Below are 12,659 nucleotides of genomic sequence, written 5' to 3'. Positions count from 1 at the left end.
TCGACATAAATGTAGAGAGGATAACGCATACACTGAGCAATGATTACAGCAACGAGATACCAGGGAACAAGGAAGTTCGAGATGAGTTAGAAGCAGAAACAAAACCGGCCGCTTCCATGCTGTCCGGAGTTAAAAATCCCTGGGCGCGAGCCGGGATTAGGGGAAGGGGGAGAGACATAATCTTCGTCGCGTATCAATTCATCATCAGGGCCGGGAGCGCCCGCTGCAGCATACCGCTGTACATACATGGATGAGAATTCGAATACGACAAGAAAAACGCGCGCACATACCAGTCTACCTGGCGCGAGAGGAACATCGACGATAGTTGGCAATGCACGCCACCAGTTTGATAGTCGATTTGATTTGAGGGTTGGGGAAGTATTGATGACAGAGGATTGGGTGGTGGGTGGCGCTGGTGTGCGTCGAGACTGGAAGAATGTAAGTTTGACATGTGATGATAGAGGTCGCACTCACATTCTCGTCGTGTGTTGGAAGTGGACGAGGCAGGGGTGATGTAGCAGGAAACTGTGAGTCAACTGTAGAGTCAACTGGGAGGCAAACAGGTAAAAGAAACATACATCCAAAGGATTAGGCTCGTCAATGCGACCCGCGTCTGTACGAGAAAAGAGCTTGCGTAGAAAGCGGAGGCGAGCATGTGGATCCCTGGTAGGCAAAGGTCGAGGGATGGGAGACATGGCAGGTATCATCACTGGTTTACGACGCGCGGGAGGACGTGTTGCATTGGACTGTAATGAATAAAAGTGCGGTGCAGATGAAGGAAAGAGCAGGACCACATACGTTGAGCAGACCAGCATGGCGTGAATCAGATTTATTGGTCTATAAAATATTAGCATATAAATGATGGATGTATGTGGGGGGATACATACACTAGGCTGTGCTTCAAGTCTAATGCTAGCAAGGATGTTGGCTGGAATGTCACATATGAAGATTTTATTGTCATCGAAGATCGTGTAAGCTAGTTGGCGTGAATTGGGTGAGAACACGAGAAGCTCGGGAAATTCCGAGACGTCGAATGAAGCGAGGAGTTGGCGGGACTCGAAGGGCCCACAGCTTGATCAAGTGGCGGGAAGAGCTGGCGAGAAGAACACAATCAGATGAGAGTGCTAGACCACAGATCCCCTCAGTGTGTTTGAAAGGGGCTCCAACAGTCTTGAGCGTCGACGCGTCAAATTCGTGGATTGTCGTGTCATCATCCATGCAGTTGGATGCGGCTATGATGGATTTGTCTTTTGTTGTCCAGAATACCGGCACTGAACTGACATCACTAAGCCGTCGCCTGGGCCTGCTTCGAATGGACCAGCTATGAGTTCGCCTGTGTCCAAGCTCCATATCTGAACTGTTCCATACTCTGACCCACCCGCTACCAACGCGCTGTCCGCGGAGATATCGATGCAATAGATCGACCCAATGTAAAATGTTCTCACAATCCCCGTCTCAACCTCACTGACTTCGAGCTCCTTCCAACAAGCAGTGACAACCCATCGACCATCCCTTGATACCCTCACCGCATATATACAATTATCACAAACCTCCCGAGCCTCCTCAATCTCCTTACCCTCCCGCAGGTCCCATCGCCGAATCGTCTTATCGTATGATCCGCTGATCATTTGCTTGCCGTCAGGAGAATAGGAAATGCACGAAATATATTTGAACTCGTGATATTCACCATCTGGACGTAGATTTTTCCATGGTTCATGTCCCTCCAAGGTCATGACTGGTGTTAAAATCGATTTGTTCTCTGTTGCATCGGGCTGCATCGAGCTGGAAGCCATCACAGCTTTATTCGCCAGACAGGTCGGCAAGATGTCGTATAAAGCTAGGCTTGACGTTGAGTAATTGTCAACTCTCACTCGTTCGAGAGCTGGCGCACCTTACTTGCTCAAATAAATCGTCAGTTTGACTCAATTCATGCGTGATGCTCAGAGGTTTTGTCTTACTAGGGCGTTAGCAAGGAAGACGAGCGAAGATGGTCATATAGGCGCGTGTCCCATCTCTTTATATTTATATCTTCCAGACGGCTGTGCATTGTACAGCGTGACTCCCCATACTATCCACACATGTAACCTGATCAAATTATGATGACCTTGGAGTGGCGTCCACCCGCATGCTTCTTGTGTGGTTCTCATATGCCTGCAGGGCGTAATGGATTGCCAGTTAGGAGGAAATTTATTGCATGAAATTCGTCTGTCACTTAGAATCACAATCCATGCATTAAAACTTGAAGGTTACGAGAAATGAAAAAGAGCTGGTTTGAAAGCTCACTATATTCAACCAGGTCGCATTTTTGAGCAGTTCTATGTGGGCCAAGTAGTGTGTAAACGTGAGATGAACAACTGAACAATGCCGAATTCGGAACAAGAGCCGATCGGGTTTCGGATGCTGATACCCCAAAACTTTTCCCCGTGTACCGTGACTAGCACACCAAATTTTGCTCTAAAATGCGTGTCTACACCTCTGTCGTTATATCCGAAACCATCGTCATGTTCATGCGACTCCGAGTATGGCCTCAGAGACCATCAATCTCAATTTCATCAAACATGATGCAGAGGATTTTTGACACGCACCGCCCACCGCATTGAAGGTGTAAGGCGCACTGGCAGGAGAAGAATAGGAAGGTCATACGACAACCAAATGATAAGCGAACTACACCCATGGTCGAAACTCATCAGTATTGAAAGCTTTTGAATGGTCGACGTTTGGCAGCACTCCGAAAGCCTGTATCAACCAACCTTGCTTTCGGTGTACATTGCAGATATAAAAAATAAACTCATGTGTCAGGTACCACTTTCTGCTCACCAGTAATGCAATTCCATCTTTTCAGCCAGTTATTTCCTGTGCATGCTGCCGCTCGATCCGATCCAGATTTCTGGACTGAGGTCGCGCCAGGACATGATGCGGATGTCGCTTCTGCGCCGTGTTTACGAGTTGTAGCGGTGGAAAGCAATTCTCGAGACGACTGTTGAACTATGAAGGAGCTCTCTGGTGCTTCCTTGAGTCGATGACATGGGTAAGTGAATTTTTACTCCTTTACCGTTCATCACACCACCCGTCCTTCCGGGCCAGAAAGCCGTTCCTTGAATTTGGTATGTCTTTGTTACTCTTCATAACCACGTATACAGGCACTAAAAAGTAATCAGTTGTAGGCTCTCAGCAGGGTGGCAAAGGCATGCCTTTGCGTCAAACGACCAATGTTGAAAGACGGCGATTTCCTTCTACTTGATGGTGTAGTTTTGAAAGTATGAAAATAAAATTACGGTCAGTTCTCTTTCTTGGCTAGAGCAGTCAATTCAGACTAGAATCCGCGATGTTTGCGATGTATTAAAGGACACCACATAAAAATGTAAGTAATCACAAGAAAATACAATGATAATATTGTTGCTCGTAATGTTTGACGCTCGAGTCTCTTTGAGTTGGCTGCCGGTGAGCCGTCTCTAAAATCACGCGTTTAAAAAGTGATACGATAGATTCATCAAGTTTTGCATCATCTATTGTATCTCGCATAGGTTCGTTCTTTGTGACTGTTGTTGACCAGTTCACTGAATTCGAGCTGTTTCTCCCAAAGCACTGACATGACTCACGGAGAACTGATGGATCTCATCGTTCACGCAAATCTGCCTTGGATCTATTATGATCCATGCGTTCGCTATAATTTGTAAGTTGTAGTGCTTTAATCAGATTGTCATCATCAGGAGGACCTAAACATCCACAGAGCATTGACAAAACCCTGCTCGTCTTTGCATCGCGGACTTGCGACAAGAACGCATAGCTCAAGCGTGGACGCAAAGCTGAGCGCCTCGGTTCAAAGGACCATCGTCCCATTTAGTGAATGACGGTGGTCCACAGAAATTGTTTCCTCAAAGGAAGGTCCCTGCAGTGGAAACACATCTCGAGGGTATGCCTTCAAAGCGACGCTGGACGAGCATATAAATATTGGTTCGGTGGCCTTCATCCTCTATCCCTCACCCACTGTACCCACTGCCACTGCGACCTCGTACACATACTGTAACATTTCAATCAACTATCTGTTGGCCCCGGTACGTGTTCTCAGAGCTTCAACGCCTACATTTTCTCACTGTATGGACTTCTTGCCACCAGATGAGACACTTCACTCCCCATGTCTCGTCATCGCATGGTTCCGATTCTTCCAATGCAACCCAATACACGCCAAACACTGGTATGTATATGGGTCGATTTCGCTGGCCCCAGCCCTCATGCATTCCTTATCCAGGCTTCTACTACCCGTATGGCGGGTCAGTTAACGAGATGCATAGTACCGCTCTCCCATACGCACATTCGCCTGGTGTGGGTGCTGGAGTCGTGCATCACGCGTTCCAAACGGGACAAAATGGTTATTTACCCCCTCCAGGAGCCGATGTCTCCTGTGCCACTTATGGTGGTCCATACTCACTGCCAACTGCGGCTGCTCATCCCCCACAAGACCCATCCACGACCCCCCTGTACCACCAACCTATTTCTTTTCCAGGAGCCGCAAACTCTTACGCTGCCTTCATACCGCACCAAGGATACCTCCACCAGCATGATGGGCCTGTGCCCGCAACGGGCTCTGCTTTTTCGTCTCTCCCTCAAGCACCACGTATCAGTCAGAAGCACGTCGTGGAACATCTCCATTACCACGACGTCAAGCAAGCCAAAATAGCTCCCGGCGGAATGAAGAACGACCCGTTATTTGTGAGTTTTATTTTCATCCTGTGAGGTCGAATTCTCAAGCATTGGGACAGACCCCCGTGTTAGATCAACTTGGTCAACCAAACGGGACATTCGTGTGTTCCAAGGACGGCATGGTGCTCAATCCTGGAAGCTATCTCAAGCACATCAAGACGAAAAAGCACCTGGGCTTCAAACTAGAGAAATTCAAGTGCTCTGGTTGTTCCAAAACGTGCATATCCCAACTCTCAAATAAGCTTCTCGTATCATTAATATCGTTATGATTAGGTATACGAGACGCGATGCCTGCAAGAGGCACTATGTCAATGGCAAGTGTGGACAGTCGACAACTGTGGGCGCTCTGCCGTCATACTCAACCAATCAAAACTCCACAAATTCTGCTTCTGCTGCACCTGCAATAGCACCTACCACTGCACTCGCTTCTTCTCACCTGTACCCCATGTTCGCCACATCGATGTCCCAGAACGTGGAGGTCGCACCCCCAGCAGCTTATATCTCGCAGTCCTGTGGCACGCCCAGTTTTGCGAATCCTGCAGTTTTCTCTCGATTGCCAGAGAATGTCATGGTCACAGGGCCCGCCAAAGACGACGATAACGACGACATTGATTTTTGGGAGGCTAATGAAATAAAGGACGGCCATGAGATGTAGCCATAGTTCAATTCTGCTACTGACTATTCTTGTTTTATTATATGCTGTCATTCATTCATTCACATTGTTTTTTTTGCCCACTACACACATTTTTTCTATTCACTATGGCACGACACGCTATCCATTCATTCGCACTACTACGCTATCATCATTATCATTATTGTGGTGATCTGGTGATTCGTTAGTTATAATACTCACTCTCCCTGCATGTACGCGCGGGCTAGAATATGTAAGGAACCAGCGAGTAGGTGAGATGAAATCATCTGCAACATCATCACCCAGTCCCTCCCAAAAAGGAACCTGACAAGGATCAGCAGGAACGTCGACGCATTTCCGCTGTAGAATCTTTAGAGAGCATCAAGGTAGATGCACAGTGGCGCTACAATGCGAGGTAAACGATTGCAATACAGTACGGACTCACAATTGACTCGACACGATGAACTCCCTTCAGCGGAGGCCAGCTATGCAGCAGCGTGCCGCGGAGATTGAAAGGCTCTGGAGTCTAGAGAACAAATGCTCATAACAAACGGAAACACAGGGGAAATGCCTCGGAGCACTGTAGATACCAGAGTCTGGACAGAATCGATCATTGTAACTGTTTCAAAATATCAAGCGCATCAGAGGGCAATAATGACCGTGAATTGGACATAAGTATAGGGAGGACAACGCATACAACGAGCAACAATTACAGTAACGTCGAGCGAGATACTCGACAAGGTTCAACTAGAAGCAAAAACAAAACCTGCCGCTTCCATGCTGTCCAGAGTTAACAATCCCTAGGCGTGAGCCAGGATTGGGGGAAGGGGGAGGAGTGACATAATCTTCGTCACGTATCAATTCATCATCAGGGCCAGGAGCGCCTGCTGCAGCGTATCGCTAACATACATAGATGAGAATTCAAACACGGGGAGAAAAACGAGATGTACATACCAGTCTACCAGGTGCGAGAGAAACATCGACGATAGTCGGCAATGCATAATTTGTTTGAAGGGGCCACCAGCTTGATAGCCGATTTAAGGGGGATTTGGGGGATGGGGAAGTATTGATGACAGAGGATTGGCTGGTGGGTGATGCTGGTGTGCGTCGAGACTAGAAGAATGTAAATTTGACATGTGATAATAGAGGTCCGCACTCACATTCTCGTCGTGTTTCGGAAGTGGACGAGGTAGGGGCGATGTAGCAGGGAACTGTGAGTCAACTGTAGAGTCAACTGGGAGACGAACAGGTAAAGGAAACATACATCGAGAGGATTAGGTTTATCGATGCCAACCGCGTCTGTACGAGAAAAGAGCTTGCATAGAAAGCGGAGGCAAGCATGTGGATCCCTGGCAGGCAAAGGTCGAGGGATGTGAGACATGGCAGGTATCATCACTGGTTTACGACGCGCGGGACGAGGTGTTGCATTGGACTGTAATGAATAACAGTGCGGTGCAGATGAAGGAAAGGGCAGGATCACATACGTTGAGCAGACCAGCATGGCGTGAATCAGCTTTATTGGTCTATAAAATATTAGCACATAAATGATGGATGTATGTGGGGAATACATACACTATGCTGTGCTTCAAGCCCAATGCTAGCAAGGATGTTGGCTGGAATGTCACATATGAAGATTTTAGCGTCGATCGTGTAAGCTAGTTGGCGTGAATTGGGCGAGAATACGAGGTTCGTGGGAAATTTCGAGATGTCGAATGAAGCGAGGAGTTGGCGGGATTCGAAGGCTCACAGCTTGGTGATGCGGTAGGAAGAGCTGGCGAGAAGACCACAATCAGATGAGAGTGCTAGACCGCTAATGATGTCAGTTTGTTTGAAAGGAGGTCCAACAGTCTTGAGCGTCGACGCGTCAAACTCATAAATCGTCCTGAGGATGTCATCCGCGAAGCTGAATGCGGTTGCGATGGATTTGTCCAGAAGACCGGCAATCCGAACCCGAAATACTTGCTAGGAGTAGAATTTTGTACAAGCAATTTCTGTGCCTGAACATCCCACACCTGAAGCTCCTTTCCCCAATTTGACACCACCAGCTTCCGAGAGTCGAACTGACGTAATTTGACGATAATACTCGCCTGTTCTGAATGGACCAGCCATGAGGTTGCCTGTGTCCAAGCTCCATATACGTGTCCCATCATCTGACCCACCCGCTACCAACGCGCTGTCCGCGGAGATATCGATGCAAGTGATGGTTGGGAGTCCATGAAATGTTCTCACGATCCCCGTCTCAACCTCACTGACTTTGAGTTCACTAATACTTGCAGTGACAACCCATCGACCATCCCTTGATAACATCACCGCATTTATAAAATCGTCATAGTAAACCTCCCGAGCCTCCTCAATCTCCTTACCTTCGGTGGGTTCTCCTCGTGCTCTCTAAGGCAGCTAGGCCTGATGTTCGATCATTTTAAACTCCAACTCATCCGAGAGCTGACGCACTAGTTATTGGCTGCTAAGTCAATCGTCAGGTCATCTGTGCTTAATGCTCGTATGAACTTTAGTCTTACCGGGATGCTAGCAAGGACAAAGAGCAATGATGGACATATGGGTATGTTCTTCATGATGGCTGTGCATTGTACAGCATGTCCTCTTTTAACTCCATACTATTTCTAGCTTCAGTCGAATGAAACCTATATCTCTCTTTCTGCGCCAGTGATTGTAACAAGACATACTTCAGTACGTCGTGGCACTATCTTTGCATGTTGAAACCATCTGTCAATAGACTCGCTCGATGAGACCTAGGTGGTTCTTAAAGTGGATGCTACTATTCATACATCGTTGCCAGTTGCCAGTCCAGGGCGAACCCATTCAAGATCATAGATCTTCATTGCCTTTGTAACGTAGCTGGTTGCACTTGTCGATTTTGCTAGGTAGTAGCACTGTTTGGCATGGTGCGCTCGCGCGCGCTATCGGATGTCAGTTTGGTACCTGTTTTTGTACCGCCTATCTCTTGATCTGCCCCCAGAATATTTTGATGATCTATACTCACTTAGACTTGGCTCCAGGTTCCTCATTTCTTGCTATCCAGACTCCAAAGTTCAACCTCCGTGGAGCATCTGTTCCAATGCTGTCTGCACGTTTCAAACAATCGCATGCCACACACTGCTGAATTCAAGCCGTTTTAATGGATCCAAGGCGAACATCAAGTCATGAAATCAACTTGCCGTAGATATTATAAGATACAAGTTCGGATCCCTTCTTGAACGGCAGTTTTGTGCGAATTGCGTAAAAATGTCTGATATATCTTGATGCTTGTCAACTTTGAGTTCTGTCTGGTAAATGGACTGGGAGATGATGTCATGAATTACTTCAGTTCACCCGCTCGTTATATCTTCCAGCGCGTACATGCAAGGTGTATTAGCTGGACGTGTATTTTAATTGTAATATTTGCTCCCTGCATATTGGTAACGAGATCACTCTTCGACACGTGGCATTTCGATATTTTGCAACGCACGATCGCGAATAATTTAATTCGAATGGCTGTCTACATGTTATTGCAATTGGCTCGTAAATTGTTTCAGAAAAGATGATGTAATTTTCACGTGATCCCAGTTGTTGGTTGGCATCATGAGCTGGCCCGGGAGCGTCTCAGTCAGTACTAAGAATGCAGTGGGGAGAAACGATTGACAAAAAGGGAATCGGCCGTTCAGTACGTATGGTAGGGACGTCGAGAGGTGCCAAGGAGACTCGAATTGAACCAGATTTTCGTGGGTACCAAGACAAGGTCTTGAATGGCCTAGTCACTGGTGCCGATCGAATGTGCTGAAACCATTGAGCGAGACCACCCTTCGACAGGTGCTCGGGCCACACTAACTACCATTGTAACAATAAAATACAATAGAAAGGTGTGTTTGTTGTGGGCCTTTTTTTTTTCAAGTGTTGAATTTAAATAGGGACGCGGCAGTTGACGAAACGGTAGAATTTTGGTAGAATTATTTCCTCCCCCAAATCTCTGTATCAAACATCTAAATCTTCTTCGCATCAGTATGCAAAAATCCAACTCAAACGTCGATTCACCGGTCTCAGCTACCATTGGTGAGCCGCAGAAACCTGTAAGTGTCTGGTCCTGGAGGTATTTTCGTCTGGATATAATAATAAATATCTACTTCAACAGTTGAATGAGATGATTGTGCGCAAGAATTCGGGCCTTGAAAAAGTTAGGAAGGGCGTTTCCTATCGTCAACGGCCACTCGTCGAAGAGAGGGCCAATATTGTTCAGTCCAACACTTCGCCCAAGGCTTCACGGCCTGTTTGGCGTCCGCCAACAGAAATACTCTCAGAAGTTTTCATTTACTGTCTGCCTAAAGACGAGTATTTGTCACCCACACCACAGGTGGCTCCCCTACTGTTGACCACAATATGTCGACGATGGAGGGAGGTCGCTGTGGGCTTGCCAAGTTTATGGTGCAGGCTGCAGATGAAAGCCGAGCACGACAATTGGAAGAAGAGAGCTTTATGCTACAACCTCTGGCTCAAGCGGTCAGGAGGATGCCCTCTCTCGTTGAGACTCGAGTGCCACACTAACTGGAGCGAGCTACAAAGCCTGCTCCAGCCATACATTCAACAAATCTCGTCTCTCAAACTTGATTTTTTTGCCTGCGACGGCCCCTTCATGATGGAAGGCTTTCACGCACTCAAGGAACTCACCATACACAAATATGGGTTTGATCATACATCAGCTATCGACCACTCTCTCTCGAAATTGCCGGTGAATTTGCGCCACTTGAACATGACAACACTGTTGTACAGCCGCAAGGACCTAGATTTCTTTAGTGACTCCGCATGGGCCCGTCTCACGCATGTCGAGATCAACGTGAATGGACTAGATGCATTCCCCCGCATACTCCATCTATGCCCCAACCTCTCTTCCGCGGTGATGATTGGAATACTCGACCCAATTAAAACTCCAGAACCGGTCACGCACGTCAACCTCCAATCCTTACGCATGTCTGGAGACGTATTCCTGAGCTCAGCCGGGGCCCTTGGCCTATTTGATGTTCTCACACTCCCCAACCTTCGCGTGGTCGAAGCCCGCAATATAGGGCCGTGGCCACATGAAGAGTTCAAGGAATTCTTGATACGGTCAGAATGTCCCCTGGAGAGCCTTATTTTCGGCAATGCAGTGCATTCAACGTACCAGCAGCGAGAACAATATGCCGCCCTCATTCCTACCCTTGAATTGAGCGTAGAACCTGATAGCAACTTTGATATGCACGAATTTCTAGAAGATCTCGGCAGTGAAGCGGATTCAACGGACCAGCAGCAAGAAGACTATGTCACCCTCGTTCCTTCCGTCGAATTCATCATAGAACCTGACAGCGACTTCGATATACAATTTCTACTATAGTCTACTTTACCCAGCCTTTCCTTATACCCTTACAAGTGATTGGCGTTATATGGATACAAAGAGATCTCTATATCTTCTTTTGAATGTCGAGATGACTTTGCCTTGTGTTGATGTCCCACAGCCTCACTCCACCATCCAACCGTCCGCTAACCACTTTGATCCGACATCTGTTTCCCACTCTTTAAGTTCAGTACCCGCAGCGAACAGTTATCTGAACAAGTGATGATCTACTGTCTGCCTGGTTCTGATGGGGCGTCAACACTGATGTCTCCCGCCTCCCTGCGATGAGTGAAGACATAACGGACTAGTACTGGGCACGGCTCCGTCTCAGTTTTGATCAATAAAGTCAAAAATAAATGTTCAAGCCTTACGACAACTTGTTTCTCTGCAGATTCTCTGACCTTCGCGTGCTCAATAATTGTCCATCATTCAATTTATATGCTCACGCTTAGGATGGACAACTACGCATACACCCCAGCAGGAGTGCTCCACTAGGAAACGCCCTGTTCTCCCTTCTCGCCATCGGTACCTTAAACTTGTCCAGGTCTTCCATTCACAGCGGATGGTGTTAAACAGGCGCAGACTGACCTGACAAGCAGAAAAATACAAGAAAATTTGTATTCAAAGTCAGCGATTGACCGAACGTTGCATGACAAGACCGAAGTCAACATAATGTAACCTTGCATATATTTGTTCGGATAAAAATGCGAGAGTATGCACGCCATGATAGATGCGGTTCCGGAAGTGAGCGCCTGGGCCCTGGGGATCCTTGTCAAATATTATTCTAGACACGGTGCCAATTGAATGGTTTGTTCGGTGCCCTCTGCTATTCGCTATCCTCACCTCCTTGTTTGCAATAGGTTATTTGACAAGATCGACCCAGATGAGGCATGCAATCGCGTTGCTCTATCTTTTCGCTAATTTTATCTATTGTCAATGACGAACAAGATGATCCAGACTCGTGGATGGAATGAAAATAATGGAACTCAGCTCGATTCACAGATTTCGTATTTCGTGCGGTGGATAGATATCAAACTAGGGTCCTCGGTCGGAGCGAAAACGAGCTTGTGACGCAATCGTAATACCCATTGGTTACTAGGCGACTTGAATTTGCATTTTAGTTGTAAAATGCTTACTACATATAAAAAAACTACTCTGCGAGGCACTCACGATGTCGCGCAACCTACGAATGATATTTGAGGCCAGTAAGAAATTGACTGGTAGTTTAGCTGTCTATAGTAAGTCATTTTAGTTTCGTGTTTGATTTGTTCAAAGACATTCTTGAAGGAAATGTGACATTCTATTACCACGTGGCGTGACCGACCTCGTGTGATTCTGTGAGTCCTGCGACCACGAGGGCAACGACAAAAGGATGTTTGACTGTGAATTGGTATCAGCCTGCTGTGCTGAAATCATGCACTGTTGATACCGACTAATACTATCAATATCGGGGTCGGCCACGGTAGCGTTTGTAACGTTAAGCAGCTAATTTGAAAGCTCACTATCCGTCAAGTTGCATTATTTTAGGCCAAGTAGTAGTAAACGAAGTTCAGATCTGCAGACGCGAAGTGCTAGCGAACAACTGCAAACAAGCGCCCGGATCGGGATTCGGATGCTAATACTTGGATCAACAAACCCAAAACAGTTTCCTACACGTCTAAGATTCAAATATTCATGTCTGCACCTCTATCATCATATCTAAAAATATTTCCAAATTCATGCCAGTATTCAGAGAGTACGTCATCAAAATGATGCAGGGGGTTGTTGATGCCCACTGTGCGCTCACTGCGAGTTGAAGCTGTAGGGCGGTGACTGGCAGGAGAAGAAGAGCATGGCGTTGAAACATTAGTACTCGGTACTCAGTACTCAGTGTTGAAAGCGTTTGAAACGGAAATGGTCGTGATCGGAAAAAAATATTTACTGAACGACGCCTGGCCGCACCTCGAAAGTCCATACCAATGCGTTGAT

The 12,659-nt window shown here is 47.0% G+C and overlaps 4 protein-coding genes across 4 annotated transcripts; 2 read left to right on the top strand and 2 right to left on the bottom strand.

Annotated features, from left to right (window-relative positions):
- Window positions 1-86: 86 nt before the first annotated feature.
- F5147DRAFT_813627 (quinon protein alcohol dehydrogenase-like superfamily) lies at window positions 87-2,246 on the bottom strand (the record flags this gene model as incomplete). Its single annotated transcript, XM_041443499.1, has 8 exons — window positions 1,369-2,246; window positions 1,029-1,303; window positions 888-976; window positions 799-837; window positions 579-746; window positions 475-525; window positions 291-428; window positions 87-236 (listed from the first exon to the last, which is right to left on the bottom strand). The coding sequence occupies exons 1-8, from the start codon at window positions 1,791-1,793 to the stop codon at window positions 87-89; spliced, it is 1,335 nt and encodes a 444-aa protein (XP_041289313.1). The 5' UTR covers window positions 1,794-2,246.
- Window positions 2,247-4,116: 1,870 nt separating this feature from the next.
- Window positions 4,117-5,356, top strand: F5147DRAFT_777150 (uncharacterized protein; the record flags this gene model as incomplete). Its single annotated transcript, XM_041441950.1, has 4 exons — window positions 4,117-4,195; window positions 4,250-4,710; window positions 4,761-4,918; window positions 4,975-5,356. The coding sequence occupies 4 exons, from the start codon at window positions 4,117-4,119 to the stop codon at window positions 5,354-5,356; spliced, it is 1,080 nt and encodes a 359-aa protein (XP_041289312.1).
- Window positions 5,357-5,976: 620 nt separating this feature from the next.
- F5147DRAFT_331723 (uncharacterized protein) lies at window positions 5,977-7,088 on the bottom strand. The gene is made up of 5 exons (XM_041429253.1): window positions 6,905-7,088; window positions 6,597-6,855; window positions 6,493-6,543; window positions 6,287-6,445; window positions 5,977-6,232 (listed from the first exon to the last, which is right to left on the bottom strand). Exons 2-5 carry the CDS (start codon window positions 6,831-6,833, stop codon window positions 6,080-6,082), a joined length of 600 nt encoding a protein of 199 aa, XP_041289311.1. The 5' UTR covers window positions 6,834-6,855; window positions 6,905-7,088; the 3' UTR covers window positions 5,977-6,079.
- Window positions 7,089-8,905: 1,817 nt separating this feature from the next.
- Window positions 8,906-10,691, top strand: F5147DRAFT_839304 (uncharacterized protein; the record flags this gene model as incomplete). Its single annotated transcript, XM_041444206.1, has 4 exons — window positions 8,906-9,189; window positions 9,238-9,270; window positions 9,330-9,396; window positions 9,459-10,691. The coding sequence occupies exons 3-4, from the start codon at window positions 9,331-9,333 to the stop codon at window positions 10,689-10,691; spliced, it is 1,299 nt and encodes a 432-aa protein (XP_041289310.1). The 5' UTR covers window positions 8,906-9,189; window positions 9,238-9,270; window position 9,330.
- Between the last annotated feature and the right edge of the window lie 1,968 nt (window positions 10,692-12,659).

This window comes from Suillus discolor (genome assembly GCF_016758755.1).
Source record: "Suillus discolor strain FC423 chromosome Unknown F5147scaffold_56, whole genome shotgun sequence".
Lineage (NCBI taxonomy): Eukaryota > Fungi > Basidiomycota > Agaricomycetes > Boletales > Suillaceae > Suillus > Suillus discolor.
The sequence above is the reverse complement of the archived record's forward strand: the minus strand, read 5'-3'. Positions and strand labels throughout refer to the sequence as shown.